Source organism: Dermacentor variabilis, unplaced genomic scaffold (genome assembly GCF_050947875.1).
Source record: "Dermacentor variabilis isolate Ectoservices unplaced genomic scaffold, ASM5094787v1 scaffold_15, whole genome shotgun sequence".
Lineage (NCBI taxonomy): Eukaryota > Metazoa > Arthropoda > Arachnida > Ixodida > Ixodidae > Dermacentor > Dermacentor variabilis.
The window spans coordinates 4,259,705-4,278,689 of NW_027460313.1; the positions used below are offsets into that span (position 1 = coordinate 4,259,705).

The following is an 18,985-nucleotide window of genomic DNA, read 5'->3' on the forward strand; positions in this document are numbered from 1 at the left end:
ATGTATTGGCTTCTCATAAAAGAAAACAAAAGCGATTTCACAAACACTATTCACGTAAGGCTTTTGGCTTCATGAAAGCATTGTTGTTGGGTTTATAAACCCGATATCTATGCAGTGCTACAGGTAATAGACCTTAAAAATGAATGGTAAATAAAAGCATGTCCGCGATTGTTGTTTAACAGTGCATTCCTTATATGACATCTACATACGTTAAAAATTTCAGTCCCTGGATTATAATAACTACGTGCATACTGCAAGGCGACGTAAAACCTGAGTTATAAAAGGCACGTAATGCCATGTAAACTGAAGAGGGATAAACTGGGTACTACAAGAACACAAATTCCTTGCACCTGCACAGAAGGCAAAAATGACATATTTTCACTCCTCCATTTAGTTTTCGCTCATTTACATTCGGTTCTCGAATAACTGCAGTGGTAAATAACTGTAATGGCCAACCTACAGAAACACTGGCAGTTAGATTACAAAATTAGAAAACTGGTTAGGCCGGGAACACGCAATTACCGCCATCTCCGAAATCGCCACGACAGCCTCTTGTGAGCGGCAGTCCGGTCCTTCGCAGACCCCGCTTTTCTGATTGGTTACAAGAACATGAATAAATGCGCATTATCTAGCATCATCTCAGTTGCAACCTCTTTCGCGCGGCCTTACTTACATATTTTATCAAATGTTTTATGTGTATCATGCCTCCTATGTTTAAATCCAATGCTTTGAAAATGTTGTTGCACATACTATGGACACTTGTCGCTCTGCGTGTTTTGTAACTGCTTTATCTTGTGCTGTAGTCATTTACTAAATTTTTCATTTATATAATAATTTGTATTCGCATCTCGCTGCGCTTATGCGACCTGACCACAGAACGGACCTCAAAGCCTATTTAAACTGATTTAAATTCCGCCTCCTTTTTTAAAGCTTTTATTCAAGGAGCACAATTGAAAAAAAGAAACAAATCAAAGTAAATGATATCCAGGTGATAAAAATTAATCCGGAGTTACCAACTACAGCGTGCTTTAAAATCGAATCGTGGTTTCGGCATATAAAACACCAGAATAAGCAATAATTTATTTGTGTGTTGTGGCCATCTCCTAGCGGCCATCTAAACTGCCGTGACGTATGTGCTGACTTTCTTCTCGTTGCTCATTTCCCTGTGCAACACTAGCTGAATGTTGCGTTTTATTGATGCACGTTTACTTCTCTATATTCCGCTTCGCCGTGCAGGACCCCGCGAGCAGCTGAATCAGCTGACGGCGTACCTTGATGGCTCGGCCATCTACGGCTCCACGGAAGAAGAAGCGAAGGCTCTGCGTAGCATGACAGACGGTATGAGAATTGCACTGTGAGAAGAGGCCACAAATTAGGTACAGGGTGCAACAACAATGCTAGAAAAGCAATGCCTACAGGGGTACGACACATGTGGGAAAACATTCGGGAATTTCATCACTCGAAAGAAATACATGACATGTTACCAAGGACGACTGCTTGGACAAAGAGCCGTTGGTGGTTTTTTGTCACAGCATGATGCTGTAGATGCGGTGGGTGAGGCAGGAAACACGAAAGGAAGCACTGCCATATACATGTGGAAACTGTTCAGTCCAGCTATCAAAATTTTTCGCATAGATTTAAATTGTTAAATTTTGAGGCGCCATTTCCACTAGTGAGAAAACAAAAGAGATGGGAACTATAATGTTTTAGGGCACATTCGGTGCGCAACGCATTGGAGGCACGCAGCGGTGGCGTAGAGGCAGAACACCCGCCACGCGTACAAGAGGTCCGTGGTTCGAATCCCGGTTCCGCGTAATTTTTCACTGGATTTTTAACAAAAATCCGCGTGTTAATAAAATTGCATAAACAGGCCTGATCCCGGTGACCAGAACCGGTAACGCACTCCCTCACCGGAGCAGGGTTGGCCACCCTGGTGCAGTACTTGGCCACAAGCTCCTATATGAACACAACAATCAAACACCGGCCCTCAGTTCCCAGCAGCTTCGAAGCAACTGACCACGGCGGCGGTCAGACCTGCGACGCAGCTGAGGGTGCTAAAAATCCCTGGCTCCGGACAGGCCGCCATTGGAATATGAACTGGCAACGTTTAACGCTAGAACGTTATCTAGTGAGGCGAGTCTAGCAGTGCTATTGGAGGAATTAGAGGGCAGTAAATCGGATATAATAGGGCTCAGTGAAGTTAGGAGGCCAAAAGAAGCATATAGAGTGCTAAAAAGCGGGCACGTCCTGTGCTACCGGGGCTTAGCGGAGAGACGACAACTAGGAGTCGGATTCCTGATTAATAAGAATATAGCTGGTAACATACAGGAATTCTATAGCATTAACAAGAGGGTGGCATGTCTTGTTGTGAAACTCAATAAGAGGTACAAAATGAAGGTTGTACAGGTCTACGCCCCTACATCCAGTCATGATGACCAGGAAGTCGAAAGCTTCTATGAAGACGTGGAATCGGCGATGGGTAAAGTCAAAACAACATACACTATACTGATGGGCGACTTCAATGCCAAGGTAGGCAAGAAGCAGGCTGGAGGCAAGGCAGTGGGGGAATATGGCATAGGCACTAGGAATATCAGGGCAGAGTTATTAGTAGAGTTTGCGGGACAGAATAAGAGGCGGATAAAGAATACCTTCTTCCGCAAGCGGGACAGCCGAAAGTGGACGTGGAGGAGACCGCATGGCGAGACTAAAAATGAAATAGACATCATACTCTGCGCTAACCCTGGCATCATACAAGATGTGGATGTGCTCGGCAAGGTGCGCTGCAGTGACCATAGGATGGTAAGAACTCGAATCAGCCTAGACCTGAGGAGGGAACGGAAGAAACTGGTACATAAGAAGCCGATCAATGAGTTAGCGGTAAGAGGGAAAATGGAGGAATTCCAGATCAAGGTACACAACAGGTATTCGGCTTTAACTCAGAAAGAGGTCCTTAGTGTTGAAGCTATGAACGACAATCTTATGGGCATCATTAAGGAGTGCGCAATAGAAGCCGATGGTAACTTGGTTAGACAGGATACCGGTAAGCTATCGCAGGAGACGAAAGATCGGATTAAGAAACGCCAATGTATGAAAGCCTCAAACCCTACAGCTAGAATAGAACTGGCAGAACTTTCGAAGTTAATCAACAAGCGTAAGACAGCTGACATAAGAAAGCATAACATGCATAGAATTGAACATGCTCTCAGGAACGGAGGATTCCTAAAAGCAGTGAAGAACACACTAGGAATTGGCAAGAATCAGATGTATGCGTTAAGAGACAAAGCCGGCAATACCATTACTAATATGGATGAGATAGTTCAAGTGGCTGAGGAGTTCTATAGAGATTTATACAGTACCCGTGGCACCCATGACGATAATAGAAGAAAGAATAGTCTAGAGGAATTCGAAATCCCACAGGTAATGCCGGAAGAAGTAAAGAAAGCCTTGGGAGCTATGCAAAGGGGGAAGGCCGCTGGGGAGGATCAGGTAACAGCAGATTTGTTGAAGGATGGTGGGCAGATTTTTCTAGCGAAACTGGCCACCCTATATACGCAATGCCTCATGACTTCGAGCGTACCGGAATCGTGGAAAAAGGCTAACATAATCCTAATCTATAGGAAAGGGCACGCCAAAGACTTGAAAAATTATAGACCGATCAGCTTACTGTCCGTTGCCTACAAAGTATTTACTAAGGTAATTGCAAATAGAATCTGGAACACCTTAGACTTCCGTCAACCAAAGGACCAGGCAGGATTCCTTAAAGGCTACTCAACAATAGACCATATTCACACTATCAATCAGGTGATAGAGAAATGTGTGGAATATAACCAACTCTTATATATAGCATTCATTGATTACGAAAAAGCGTTTGGTTCAGTCGAAACCTCAGCAGTCGTGGAGATATTACGGAATCAGGGTGTAGACGAGCCATAAGTAAATATACTCAAAGATATCTATAGCGGCTCCACAGCCACCGTAGTCCTCCATAAAGAAAGCAACAAAATCCCTATAAAGAAAAGCGTCAGACAGGGACATACGATCTCTCCAATGCTATTCACAGCGTGTTTACAGGAGGTGTTCGGAGACCTGGATTAGGAAGAATTGGGGATAATACTTAATTGAGAATACCTTAGCAACTTGCGATTCGCTGATGATGTTGCCTTGCTTAGTAACTGAGGAGACCAACTGCAATGCATGCTCACAGACCTGGAGAGGCAAAGCAGAAGGGTGGGTCTAAAAATTAATCTGCAGAAAACCAAAGTAATGTTTAGCAGTCCCGGAAGAGAATAGCAGTTTACGATAGGTAGTGAGGTACTGGAAGTGGTAAGGGAATACATCTACTTAGGACAGGCAGTAACTGCGGATCCGGATCATGAGACTGAAATAATCAGAAGAATAAGAATGGGCTGGGATGCGTTTTGCAGGCATTCTCAGATCATGAACAGCAGATTGCCATTATCCCTCAAGAGAAAAGTTTATAACAGCTGTGTCTTACCAGTACTCACGTACGGGGCAGAAACGTGGAGGCTTACGAAAAGGGTTATACTTAAATTGAGGACGACGCAACGAGCTATGGAAAGAAGAATGATAGCTGTAACTTTAAGGGATAAGAAAAGGGCAGATTGGGTGAGGGAACAAACGCGAGTGAATGATTTCTTCGTTGAAATCAAGAAAAAGAAATGGGGGGGGGGGCATGGGCAGGACACGTAATGAGGAGGGAAGATTACAGATGGTCATTAAGAGTTACGGAATGGATTCCAAGGGAAGGGAAGGGTAGCAGGGGGCGGCAGAAAGTTAGGTGGGCGGATGACATTAAGAAGTTTGCAGGGACAACATGGCCACAATTAGTACATGACCGGGGTAGTTGGAAAAGTATGGGAGAGGCCTTTGCCCTGCAGTGGGCGTAACCAGGATGATGATGATGATGATGATGATGATGGTGAGGGCACATTATGAAAAGTCCAAACTTCAGTAGCTTACAATTAGCACACAAAGACCAGTATCAAAAATATACAATTCATAATTCCAAAATTTCCCACGTTCTAAACCACCCTCACTGTGGTTGCCCGAGAACTGGGCCAATGACGGGTAGTAAGAAATGCTTTGTTTGTGTGTTTTGTAATTACATCCAAAACTTCCTGGAAAAAGATAATGGAGCTAGTTAAGGCTGCTAATAAGCAACATATTTAGGACTTAAACACATAGACGTAATAAGCAATCAACCAGTTAATGAAATCATAGAAACACTCCGACATGGCGATTTGCATTGATATTCGTGACAATTTTTTTATAGGACATCCTATGTACTCGTAAATACGTACATGCAGCCGTGCTGATAAGCCACATGGTGGTCTTCCTCAGTAAAGCAAATAACGCCAGGGCTTCGCTATTCGAGTCCGTGTAGATGGACACATGACGTGGTATAGCTTTCCCCGTGCTACCACGTCCTGCGTGCTTTACTGGCTCCCTTCTTTGCATCGAGTTTCCTCAGTTAGGATCAGCCAACTCGTACAACTCATCATGCTAATATGCTTTCGTGACAACTTGCAGGCCGCCTGGCGTCCACAGTATTCAGCAGTGCTGAGATGCTGCCTTTACAACCTGAAGGTGTTCAAGCCTGTATCGGGGACGGCGCTTGCTTCCGAGGAGGTGAGTCCTTCCTGAGTGCTACCAGACAGGCGGGGACTTGGGTCCTCATGTAAAGTACGCTTGCTTGCAATGTAACCTCGCTGACATATGTGCAGTATATATATATATATATATATATATATATATATATATATATATATAGATACAGTGAAATAGACGCGCGTAAGAAGCGCTTTATTGACTTTTCGGCCGGGGTCCGGCCTTCATCAGAATACATTGCATGGTGTCAGTACAGTTAATATACATGTGCCTATCAACCAAATGAATATACGTTTACATGAAAAACGAATAAAATGGGCGAACAAAATGCATCCGAATCGTTCAAAGGATAGCTGACACGTGTATAGACCGATGGCGATTGGAAACATATCATCTAAAATACAAAGCATAAAAACGCACCGAAATGAATTGTAAAAATCAATCGCCACGTGACAACAAAACATCAATATGTGCTCAATATGTGCTACGTTATCAAACAAACACAGACACAGAAAAAAGGGAATAGCGACGTACTAGTACCAGAAGGGACAAGTGACGGGCTACAAAGACAGGCAACTCAGGTTTCCTACACATTCATTCATACCACACGCGACGGTATCAAACATATATAAGGAAGGATTCGCGAGCTTCTCTGTCATAATTTGAACGAAATCCAGATTCAAGCAACGTGACTCTCAGTTTATCAAATGAGTGGTCAGGAAGATGCACGTGTCTTGAGATGGGCAGGTTGGGCAACGTGTTAGCGTGGGATTTATGATTGTTAAAGCGGAATCTGAAAGGCCCTTCTGTTTGTCCGATGTACCGTTTTTTGCAGAGCGTGCATTCAAGCATGTATATTACATTGTGTGTGTCGCAGTCAAAATCGCCTTTGATTTTTAAACAAAAGCTTGAAGACGTACTAGTAACCTGTTGCGATGTGACCATGTAGAGGCATACTTTACATCGCGGTTTTCGACAAGGATGGCATCCGATGGCATCAGGGCAGTCAGTCTTAGATGATGATGCTAGTATATCTCGAATATTTCTAGCTTTACGGTATACTGCCTTAGGCGGATCAGAGAATATGTTTTTGAGGCGTTCACATTGCATTAGAATATTGTGGTGTTTCTTTAATACATGCGAAACACTTGAGACTGAGGCAGTCTCAAGTGTCATATATATATATATATATATATATATATATATATATATATATATATATATATATATATATATATATGACATTTCTCATATGCTGACGTGCGGGCTGGAGAGAGATCGGTCATTTTAGACAAATAGAGATAACCTAGAAAAAAGTGTTCGCTCAGTTTTGTTTATACCTCTCGAAAAACGCTATACATCATCAGAGCCAAATACACTCGCAAACACGAAATCATACACGCCTCTTCTATTGAGGGCTACTAGGACCTATTACGCTTTGCGCTGTATTCCTATTCTATAGGGAGAGAGAGAGAAAAAACGAAACCCCGAGAGGTTAACCCCGTTCCACCTGGTCTGCTCCACTACACGGGGCGAGGGGAACAGCAGCAAATGTGAAAGGAAAGCAAGAACGAGCGACGAACCCGTTCGCTCAACAGAGTTCACTGTGCGATCAAAGGCGATCGCTGAGCTCAGCCTATTCAGAGCAGTTCTTTGCCCTGACGAGTGACTACGAGTTCCAAGAAGCTTTTGTTTGGTAAAAGGAGAGACCAATTTCTTCTGCTTTGCCCTGTGCAGGTATTGTGATGTTATAAGAGAGTTGCTTAATGGGTTTTGCCCAGCGAGATGACTATATAAGGAATAGCAGTGAGTGAACGTCTGGCTAGCACGCATGCAGGATTCACTGTTGGAAGACATGGAACGATGGCCTTTTTATTGGTGGAGAATGTGTATCCGTAATACTGCTACCTACAGCTACTGTACACGAGACACAGGTGGAAAGAGCAGGATGTTCGTTGGTCGTGTCAGCCGCGCGCTATCAAAATCAATGTGAACGACCCTCGTAGAAAAAAAAAAGAAATCTTTATTATCATTATGCTGCTACCGAGACCTTTGTGCAAGCAGATCATTAAAACATAATCAAATCCCATAACCATCATCCCATTAAACCCCATAATTAAGTTACATAATCTGAAGACCCTATCTTTTGGTACCATAAATAAATCTGCCAGGCATTCTTAAGTGGCGCAAGCACTATGCGCTGCATGCACCCTGAAATAAAAATTGTCCAAATGCAATATATTGCGGTGCACATACGTTCTGGTGGCTCCTGAAATTCGAAATAAACATTTCCTCCGCCTGTATGGCTATTCGTGCATATAAATTATGGCATCCAAATCTTATTCAAAAAGAAAGCACGTTCTCCTACCTGCGCAAGAAATTCTGACTCTGAATACAAAAAACAGACAGGGCGCAGTAGATAAACCTGTCCGCAAGGCAACACCGCGAAGCTGCTTCGCCATCTGCGCTCTTGCATGTTATGTACCTGTCGGCTTGCGGAGGCGTTGTAAGCTAGCCCAATTGGTTGAAATTCACTTTGTTTGCCGAGGGAAATGGGACGTAGACACAAGAGGGCAACGTGTGCCCCGTGTGGCTTCTTCCAGATGGCTTACGCTTTGTGCTGCAAGAAAAAATTTGCCAGCAAGAGCCACTGCCAGTAAAGTCGCTGACAAAGCGTGCGTTGCAGTTACCAGTACTCCACGCGCGAGCTCAAACGCCGACAACCCCGTTAGATGAGCCAAAGAAATCAACTCCTGCTGTGGGCGGACTGATAGCGGCCCAATGTCCACTCGGAATACGGTACGCCAAAACGGGAAAGCGAAAAACATTAAAGTCACAGCTATAACTTGCGTGCTCTATCCATTTTAAATGCACGGGCAGTCAACCGTCTGGTTACCTGATAGAAAACCTCGTGCGATCTGGGAGGTGTAAGGAACGGATGGCTATTTTTTTCTTTCAGCTAAGATTATGGCATAGCCGCCCTCCCTGCGGCCAAACTTTCCATATTTATCATATGAACAAAAAAAAACAACAGGAAAAAGGTTCGATAGGGTTTTCCTCAAGTAAGTATTCTTTGCACCCTAATGTCGTAGCAAAATATTTTTTTCGTTGCAGATATATGTATGACCGATGCAACCTCGGCTCACCAGCATCGCCTCCATGCGTTCATTTCCACGTTATGCTACTAGCATTTATTTTGGCTCATTACGTAAATTGATCCTTAGTGGAAAAACTGAAACCAAGAGCCCCAGCCAGAGAGAAACTGAAACGTGAGGCTCGAGCCTTTCAACGAACACTGTTTACAACTCCGAAGTTGCCTTGCGTGAAACTTGAATACTGCGTTCGGGCATCTTATGTAGGCGTGCAACGTCCTGCGGCACCATAACTTCTTTGAAGAAGCGTCCCGCGTCTCTTGAATTGCCGCTACAGGGATAAGTTGATGACGCATCGTGCAGAATCCAAGGCAGCGCGACAGCTGCAGCCCGCGCATAAGCGCTTCTTCTGTCAGCAACCAGCATGTGTTTTTTTGGAATCGCCACCCTGCTTCGATGCTTCAATATCATTGATAGAGGCGAGCACGGAGTGAGGGGTGTTCTGCACACCAAAGCGTAGCGAACACCCATTTCACCTAGCTTCGAGCGTGGCTCAGAACGTTATGGTCGTCGAAATTAGAGGGCGGTGTAGTGTACACTCCGTTCCATGCATAGCAGTCAACGCTGTGGAAACCACAAGTTCGGTCAAGAAAAGTTATCACTCCGCGCATTCTGTCCATGCTTCTCTGAGGGCCAAGAGCGTTCGCTCGCGCGACCATTCACGTGAGGCTCCTCGCGACGGGTTGGAAACAGGAAAACCGAATAGAAGGACCAAAATAAAATTGTTCTAAACAACGCATTAGCAGCCGTATACCACAGTTTGCTTGTTTCTAAGTGTTGAAACTTGTTTCACTTAGTACTGAGCCTATATTGAAAAGAGTTTCGCAAAAGTGCTGTCGAAAAACACCGAAGTATGCCCAAGTGCGAACGAAGCCACTGAAAGATGTCTCTCTAGCATCCACAGCGTTGACTGCTATGCATGAAATGGAGTATAGCTAAGACGGCGAGACACAGAGGCGAGAACCCAGAATTGCGTTGATCGATTGTTTTAATCAACTTGTTGCCATTTTGCTCATGCGTGCGTTGTGTGCCACCGAACTCATTTTTCTTCATCTTTAGCCACCCTTGTTGGTGGCTGAACCTCAGTATCAAAGACTATGGCAAGCGTTTGCGTAATTGAACTGTGCGCAAAATGTGCACTAGTCTGCTGGAGTATGAGTGTCGTATGGTGCACGGAAATTGAGCAGTGTGTCTCCCGTGTAGCAAAATAATGGGAAAACCATTATTCATTCAGCAATGATTCCACCAACGGGGGCTGCGATCAAGGAGTTTGCTTAACGCGTCAAATTTGAAGTGATTAAGCAAAACTTTCCACATCAACAAACTAAAATGATGTCAAAACACGACTGAAATTACTATATTTCACGTAAAATGAAGGAAATAACGTTGCTACAAGGCACTGTAGTAGCGAACGATGATGAGAGGACTGACGAAGACGACGATCGTCGATGGTCGTGCCCACGGGATCCATGTGCATCTTGTATGCCTGTCTTCTACCAATTGTATATACCTTGTAAATACATTGTCAAGCGTCTTTTCTCCCCGTAACAATATCTTTGGCAGGATAAAATATAACGCAGAGTAGCCACCAGGGGAACGAGGGAGGAGGGGGGACGTGCTCATTAAAGCATAGAGAGAACGCGAAAAGCGCAGTGCGCCCCGAACCTATCTGGATCCACCAGTGATCATGGGATATATTTCAGCACAAAAGAATCTGTAAGAAGGCAAACTTGATATAAAATTCAACTTTTCCGTTCGCAGATTCAGATCCCCAATCTTCAGCGTAATGTTATGCTGACTTCAATATTATATGAATTCTTTGACAGTTCTTACTCCTACCATGCAGTTAGCGGCGAAAGCCGTACAGTTGGCTGGCCCAGGCTGCCGCAGAGTCATCAGCACGCGTCTCTTTCGCAGGTGACACCCGCGTCAACGAGCAGGTAGGCCTGACGGCAATGCACACGTTGTGGATGAGGGAGCACAACCGTGTAGCCGCTGAGCTTAAGCAGCTGAACCCTGGCTGGAAGGACGAGATCTTGTACCAGGAGGCCCGACGAATAGTAGCCGCAGAATTCCAACACATCACGTACAACGAGTATCTTCCACTCCTACTGGGTGCGTACCACTCATGAATTCACCGGTAGCCATACCATTATACGCCAGAAGTTTAGCGACGACAGATTGCTCGAGAGAGGGCGTCTAACTTACGAGGCTCACCGCACTCTGGCTGTAACATGAATTTTAGCGTGGACTCACAAGAAAGCAGAAGGGATGTGAGCGCGAAGGAATTACCGTACGATAGATCACCGAAGCTAATATAAAGCTTTAAAGCTGTGCTTAATACATAGAAGTAGCGGCCGTTTAGATGTTTTGAAGCGTACCTTCAGCCTCATTATACTTACAGAAATATTTCATTCTAAAGTATAAGTTGTACTCGTGATAGGACTCTACGAAAAGAAAACTCATAATTGCGTTGTCTCAAACTAAATCATCTGGATAATTGTCCATTATAAACAGGGCCGATACATCCACATTTGTATTCTATCCATCTAGGTTAACTGGATAGATCGGCCCTTCATGGAAGAATGCTGATCTATCTAAACTGCGCAGAACTGCAAAGAAAGAAACGCTGTTAGGTGCATTTTTTTGCTTACATCGCAGAAGCTAATTTTTTATAATTATCACAACATATTTTAAATGTTAATGCGCTGAGGCATTCAAAGGGGTGCCCTGAAACGACTTGATAGTTATCTGTTTGATAGAAAACAGTTTGAATCAATGAACAACCTCGTTTCAGAAGCCTATAGTTGCTGCTGTTCTTCAAAGAACCATTCAGGTCCTACTACAATTTGATTTATATTCATATAAATCAAGTAGCCCAAATTTCCTGAAGGTTAGTTACTAATACAGGGTCCTTAGATTAACTAGAACGAATTTTAATACTTAGATCTAAATCTAATATTAAAGTTTATCATATTTAACGGTTAGTAATACATTCATTAGCTACTTGGACATTACGAGTTGTAGTGAAGTTATGCGCCTCCTCAGGTCATCCACCATAACCGGCCAAATTTTGTTATAGGTTTCATATAATTTTAATGCGCACTGTTAGGCTAATTCACTCACTTTCCGGGGCGACGTATCTATCAAGGTATATTTGCATCTAATCATTTCCCCGCTTGCATGGGTCACTGGGTAGTCCGTGATCGAACGGGTAGCGCATCGCGCAGCTGTGCTGAGGAAACAGGGTTCAAAACCAAACGCCGGACCGACTTGAGTCACTGAGCATGTGGCAATGTGTACTACATAGGAGCCGCTCTTGCGCCGAGCTGGGTCACTGTAGATGCTGAACTGGGTAGGTACCGCTGTTCAACGAAACTCTTTGACACTGACTAGGAGCAGTGTATGAGTACCACTCGGTCTGTCATGGTCTTGATTGAACCTCTTTGAAGAGGCCTTGGCGGTGTAAGCGTGTTCCGCTTTCCATTAAGGTCTTTGATGCCAATTCGGGTAACTAGGCACGTGCCACTGGGAATGTACCGCTCTCAATGGCAAAAAAGGTTCCTTAAGTTTTTCCGATGCTGAGCGGAATCAAGCCCACGTTACAAGGGTTCCTCAAGGACAGTAACCCGATGCACTAGCAGGCTGCTCCACAAACGCACCACGTATGTGCAGCTTTGCAATGAACGCCTTGCACACCAACGCTTAAGCGAGCTGAACCAATAACGCGCTAGCTATTTGCCGCTCCTCAATGAACCTCGCGCCAACTTGGGTCACTTAGTACGCGCCACTGAATGTGCGGAAGACGAGAAACTCAGCGCTGTTGTCTGTGTCCCTGTCCTTGTCCAGTTGTTTAGAGTTGTTTACTGCTCGTAATCATGTACCAATCAGCTCTAATGCGTACTCTTCAACAATTCTCAGCGTTTGCAGGCACTTGCGCCATGATTCTGCGTTCAGCTAGCTCCCCCAATACTTGCATATGGCCTCCATAATAAAGTGGGCAACGCTTCCACCACCAAGTTATTTTTTACGCTTTTCATCATGGGTCCGCTTAGGGCTCTGGTGGTGTGGATTATTTCTGGATAAACCAAGCGAAATCGGCAAACCAAGCGGGGTATAATTGAGAGAGAGAGATAGAGAGAGATAATGGAGATGCGAAATGCTAGGAGCTTAATCTTCATATGAAGCAATACACACTGCCAATATTCTACTTTCGTACGTAGCGTCAGCGTAACTGCATCAACCGGAAAGTACGTTGTGCCTTTCTTCCTTGGCGTATACGCAGTCGTTCTCAAAAGCTCAAGAAACCCAGCTTTCACAACAAATGTAGATTTCTGATCTATTTAAGGCTAGCGCTTCTAATATAGGCAGACAGGCAGGCAGGAAATGAACTTTATTCAGGTCTTGAGGAGCGACTCCGAAGCCCCCTTACGACGGACGAGCCGCCGCGCACCGTTCCCACCTCGGGACGGGCAGGCCGTGCCTGACCGCCACGCCGCGGGCCCTCTGGACGGTCCATACCTGAGTGACCAGGTTGGAGCTCTTGAGTGTCTCCTCCCACTCTTCTTCCGCCGTGAGATGATCGTGGTTCCGTAACGAGGGACACCGCCAGAGCATGTGTTGTACGTTGCAACAGAACTGCTTGTTGGCCTAGTTGGTGCTTGCTAAAAGACATGTTTTTTCCGCAACTTAACTCACACAAAAGGAAGACACATAATGAAAACACGGGCGGCACTTCCAACATGCATTTTGCATGGGAATGCCGATGTGTTCTATGTGCAGGAGGCATCTCCACAATCCGCACAATCGGGCTAGAAAGAGTCCGCGTAGCTGCTAGGCTGGGAAAGGACCCGGCCTGCAACATGCGAAGGGTGGAAGACTGAGGCCTGGAGCGCTTGGCGTGGGGCAGCTCCTGCCGAGCTGATAGTACTTTGTAATCACGTTAAATGTGTGCAGCGAGTCCTTGTGGAGCCCCGCGTCCACGTCAGCGCCCGCGAGAGGTGTTTCCCCGGCGCGGTGGGCGAGTTCACGCGCGCGGGCATTGGCCAGCTCGTTGGCGTTGCGAACGACGGGGCAGACCCATGGGCCGGGTACGAAGTGATGACGTGGGGCGCAACATGCCTGCAGCAAAGCAGGGTGGCCACCTCCCTCGAGACCGAACACGGGGCCAAGCCCTGACCGCCACCCGGGAATCCCTGTAGACCTGCGGTCTGCTCCTGTCCCAAAGGGCGAGGGCCACCGTGACCTGTTCCGCCAGTGCCAGGGACGCGCCCCACACTGACGTGGCGCTACGGAGGTTGTGCCTGTAATCTACCAGGGCTGCCAGGAACCGGTCGGACTAACCGTATTGAGCGGTGTTGAAGAACGCGACCGATTGTGGATCGCCTGCGACGGATCCGAGAAGTGCGGCCGCCCTGGCTCTGCGTCTGCCTACATTGTGTTGCGGGTGCATGTTGCGCGGGAACGGCGAGACCGTGACGGCCTCTCGCTTCCCTGCGTCGAGGACGCACCGTCTGTCCCTGGCGGCAGTGGGGTTGCAGTCCAGCGCTTCCAGGATCTGCCTCCCCGCAGGCGAGGAAGAGAGCCTGACAACCTGGGCCGCCTGCTGGGCCTCGACAACCTTGTCGATGGTGTTGTGGACTCCAAGCTGCATGAGCTTCTCTGTGCTGGTGTCCATTGATATGCCGAGCACCTTTTTGATGCTCTTGTGCATCAGCGCTTCGAGCTTCGCCCTCTCGTATCCATGCCAGCGCTGCGCGATGGCCACGTACGTAATGTGACTCAATAGGAAGGCGTGGTACACCCTAAGGAGGTTGTCCTCCCCCAGCGCTCCGCGACTGTTGGAGACCTTAGTGATGAGCCTGACCATGTTGACCGTTTTGGTGGCGATAAGAGCGATCGTTTGTCCGTTACTACCGTTTGCTTCGATCAGCATGCCCTGTACGCGGATCACCTCTACCCTGGGAATGACCTGCCCAATGGCCGTGCGAATGGAGATGTCAACCTTCCCAAGAGGCACCTGCCCTTTGGGGATGCGCCCCCTCCTAGTCGGTCGATACAAAAGAAGTTTGGACTTGTGCGGGGAAAGACGTGGAGCCCCGTGCCCTCGAAAAATTCCTCCGTGCAGCTCAGGGCCGCCTGCAGCGATACCTCGACTCTGCGCCTTCACTTCCGCCGTCGCATCACATTGTGATGTCGTCGGTGCAAAGAGCGGGATTAACACCGTCCACCTCAGAGACACGCGGAAAATCCGAGCAAGGCGAAATTCACGAGAAGTGGCAAGATCACCGACCTCTGAGTGGTACCCGGCCGTCACCCCAGGATGATGGGGGGTGACCCCCACCTTGAGAATGGCGCTCTATAGAAATTTAGGCCCTAGAAAAATTAATTCAAAATTGGATGACATCGTTTTGCGAGAAACATATTGTCACGTATGAGTTTGAGCCGCTGCGCACAAAATGATGTTGCCAGGTGAAGAGGAGATTGAAGTGTCTCGAAGATCGGGGGATGGTGTTACCCTGGTCACTGAGCTACTAGCTACTAGCCCTTGTAACTGTATATATTGTAAATACATATATTTTCTCCCAGTAACTTCTATAGTCACAGCCTTGCGGTTTGGTTTCAGAAAAAATTGCTCACTGTGACCACACTTTGATACAAGAAGGACACGTTTTACAGGCAATCGACGACAAGATGCTATAACTATTGGCATTTTTGTGGATTTTTCTAGGGCATTTACCCGCATTAATCACGTACCATTTCTAAAAAAGCGGCAGTTTTATTACTTCAGAGGTGCATCCCTGTCAATAATTATACCTCACATGGGATTTCGCCAGCAGGCATTTGTTATACTTGGCAGCTAATGCAGGCACAGCTGTCCTAATGTGAAGGTGCAGCTATGGTACTGAAATTAAGAGGCAACTTAGCCACAGATCCTACTACGAGCGTCGTGATCATTATGCAATAGAAAAATTCAATGTTAGGAGGCCGATTGGCGTTCAATAAGAAAAATAAACTGAGCGGTAACGCACTGCGTTCACTAATCCCATTAAACTCAGTGTCTGTAAGGTCATACTCACTGCCAAAAAATTCATAAGCAATGGTAGGCGCATAATTTCTGTAATAACAACTGTCATCGAAAATCTTTCATGCTATGTCGATAGACAAAAATGCAATTTTTTCCAAGTTTTCTTCTTACATTGCGGGCACTAGCCATTTTCTGAACGACATCCTCGATCTTGATGTCCTTGTTTCATCAAAGGTCACTCTAGAGGTTTCATCTCTTTACGCTCGCATTCGTCACAACAACGGTATAGCGGTGCTTTGTTCATGCCTACAATGGGTGTAACATGGATAGGCAGGTTCACCGACCTAAGTATTTTACTTTCCCTTATTCTAGAATCGAAAAACTTTTAGATTGACGAGCAGCACTACGCTCATGTCTTCGGCACGTCCTTGGAATTGAGAGTCGGACTGAATTACACTAATATTTTTATGCCTTCAATATAAAATGAACTCATGGCTAGCCTACACTTCAAGCCATTTTAGTTGTAGCGTTTTATTCAAGATATTCTTACGAGACTACTAAAGGCGAGCAGAAAGCACCGTCGCTTTGCAAACACGGCGAGGAGGACGCTGTCGTTCTTCGTGCTAGTTGTCCATCAATCTGTTGAGAGCCTTGCATGTCACTGTAAGTACACCCTGTACATAGTCAGATCTCTTGTTTTTCTTTTTTAAGTAACATTATAGTCCTAATTTGGTAGCATGGTGAATTAAATCCACATTCTTTAATTACCATTTCAATTACACGTGTCCTAATATGACTTTGGGCATTCCCACTCACTGCTGAGCATTAACTTTCTTCATGTCATGATCACTCTGGGTAACGGCAAATTGATGACTAAGCTATTAAGGAAACACACTAATCAGCGCAAAAACCTCAATTTCAATAGTAGTGATATGAATCACTGCGAAACCATCGCCGCCTACAGCCAGCTCGTTCGATTTAAAAGAATATGTCCTTACAAAACAACAATAGAGACACTGCTAATTCTGCTGACTTCCTCTTGATATCAATTGAATATCGGGCACTGCTTTCACAAAGGCGCTCCAATTTCTACGAGCCAGTAGCCAATCGCGCACTTAATCTGGTTAACCTCTCTGCCTTCCACATCTTGTTGTCTCTCATGCGCGAAAGTGTCAACATCTTCAAAAAGCACTCGCAGAACAGAAATACCCGACAGCCATCATTGACGACGCACTGAAGTGTACTGACAGCCTCGCGAGAGATAGCATGCGATGTGTTGGCAAACAGATCTCGCCTGAATACATTCGGCATCCCCCCCTCCCCCATTGCAAACAAAAGCCATATTCTGAAAAAAGCACATACCATAGTGACACAAAGTGAACGGCTGAAAAACATCATATAGCAGCCTCGAGCTCTCTACCGACGATCAGGAACGTTTCGCGACGTGCACGTGTCACCAAAAACTAAACCTTTCGTACAGGCAAGCTGTCACTCATGCAATAAACCATGGTCTAAAGTTTGAATTCATATCACTATATCCTTAAAGGTTATCAGAAGCGCATCTGACTTGTAGAAAACAATAAACGTTGATTTTTATTTCCGACAGCCCTAATGTAGTTTCCTTGCTTGAATGTTCAACGTGCACTATGTCATACGTTTTTCAGAGAGAAACTAGCCTTACATTTTCTTCTAACAAGTGCAGAGCATCCCGAATGTACCGCTCTCGAAGCACGTTAATATGTCTGATAACTTTTTTCAGAAAACTATGGCTGCATTCTACAGCCAGGCTTCAAATCCCCTGACGAGAGAGAATTACTAAGAAACAAATTCAGTGCTATTTATTCGTGTGTGAATGAAAGTACGGGAAAAGTAGCTTGCCTTTCTCTGCTGTCTCAGTGACCAATGTTCGTAATGGTACAATTATCCTTTTTCTTGTTTTTTTTTCATTGTTACTGTTAATGTCTCTCATTTTACAGCGTTACATTTTTTAGATCGGTTATAGTCATGCTACTTACGACACTTATTACTCCTTGTTATAGCTTCAGCGCAATGGCCAAAACCAAGATTCCACTCAGCACGTTTTTCGGGCCATTTAGTTCCTTCTGCTGCACTAAAACCGCACCTGGAACAGTTTATTCTCAGATTATATAGGTGTATATATTGTAACGGTGAGGAAGAGGAAGGGCAAGCAGAAGTACAGAGCAGCCGTGGGTTACGGAAATAGTTGGTTTTGGGAACGGCTGCGTTTTGGGTTTGTCGTATACCGCATGGAACCCGTTCAGGGCGCCGGGCTGCCGCTAGAATATATATAGCGTTAAATTAAAGAAAAAAAGCGTACGTTTAAATAGGGTCTTTAAGGTCCAAAAGTTTCGGCTAGCGGGCTAGCTCTTGTCACAGTTTCACTCTAACGAAGGCTTGCCCACCAGCCAAAACGTTTCAACAGTAACGAACGTGTCTGCACGTACGTCGTTTTCGGTTTTACGTTCCACACACACACACACACACACACACACACACACACACACACACACACACACACACACACACACACACACACACGCGCGCACGCACGCACACACACACACACACACACACACACGCGCGAAACAAAGAAAGAAAGCGAGAAGAATTTTTGTCGTAGCTTTTGAGAAGTACTGAAATAACAAGCACTGCCTTCCTTGAGACAGTGACAGCAATATCATATCTTTATCCGTCAATTGTTTCGACGCCATACTTGCAGAACTGTCGCCTAGACCTACAATACATGCTGTCTTTATATATTTTGATGGTCTAGTCGATCTCTGTACTCGTAAGCATATCCTGCAGTGATAGCTACCGTGGTGATGGTATGCTGTTTTACACCGTGGTTCAGGCTAAGTAACGGACCTGAGGAAACGTCATGGCGATGTCGAAAGCACGCACATGAGTGCTAAAATTAAGTTGCGGGCTTTACCGACTCGAAACTGCCCAGTGGGTTTTGAGGGGCGCCGTAGTGGAGGACTCGCGGTTAATTTCAGACCACACGAGGTTCTTTACCGTCTACTTGATGCACGGTATCCAGCGTGTTTGCTTTCCACCACCATGGGAATGTGGATCTCGCGGCTTGAATCGAACTCGCAACCTCCAACTTAGTAACGCAATGCCATAGCCACTGAGACACCAGCAAAGCGTTCCTTCA

General features: G+C 45.7%; 1 protein-coding gene across 1 annotated transcript in view; it reads left to right on the top strand.

The window, feature by feature from the left end:
- LOC142567961 (salivary peroxidase/catechol oxidase-like) overlaps positions 1-18,985 on the top strand; it is a 135,748-nt gene that overhangs the window by 39,903 nt on the left and 76,860 nt on the right. The window contains exons 9-11 of the mRNA XM_075678064.1: positions 1,237-1,338; positions 5,551-5,649; positions 10,698-10,895. Coding sequence (XP_075534179.1) covers positions 1,237-1,338; positions 5,551-5,649; positions 10,698-10,895 — 399 coding nt within the window. The remainder of the gene's footprint in view (positions 1-1,236; positions 1,339-5,550; positions 5,650-10,697; positions 10,896-18,985) is intronic.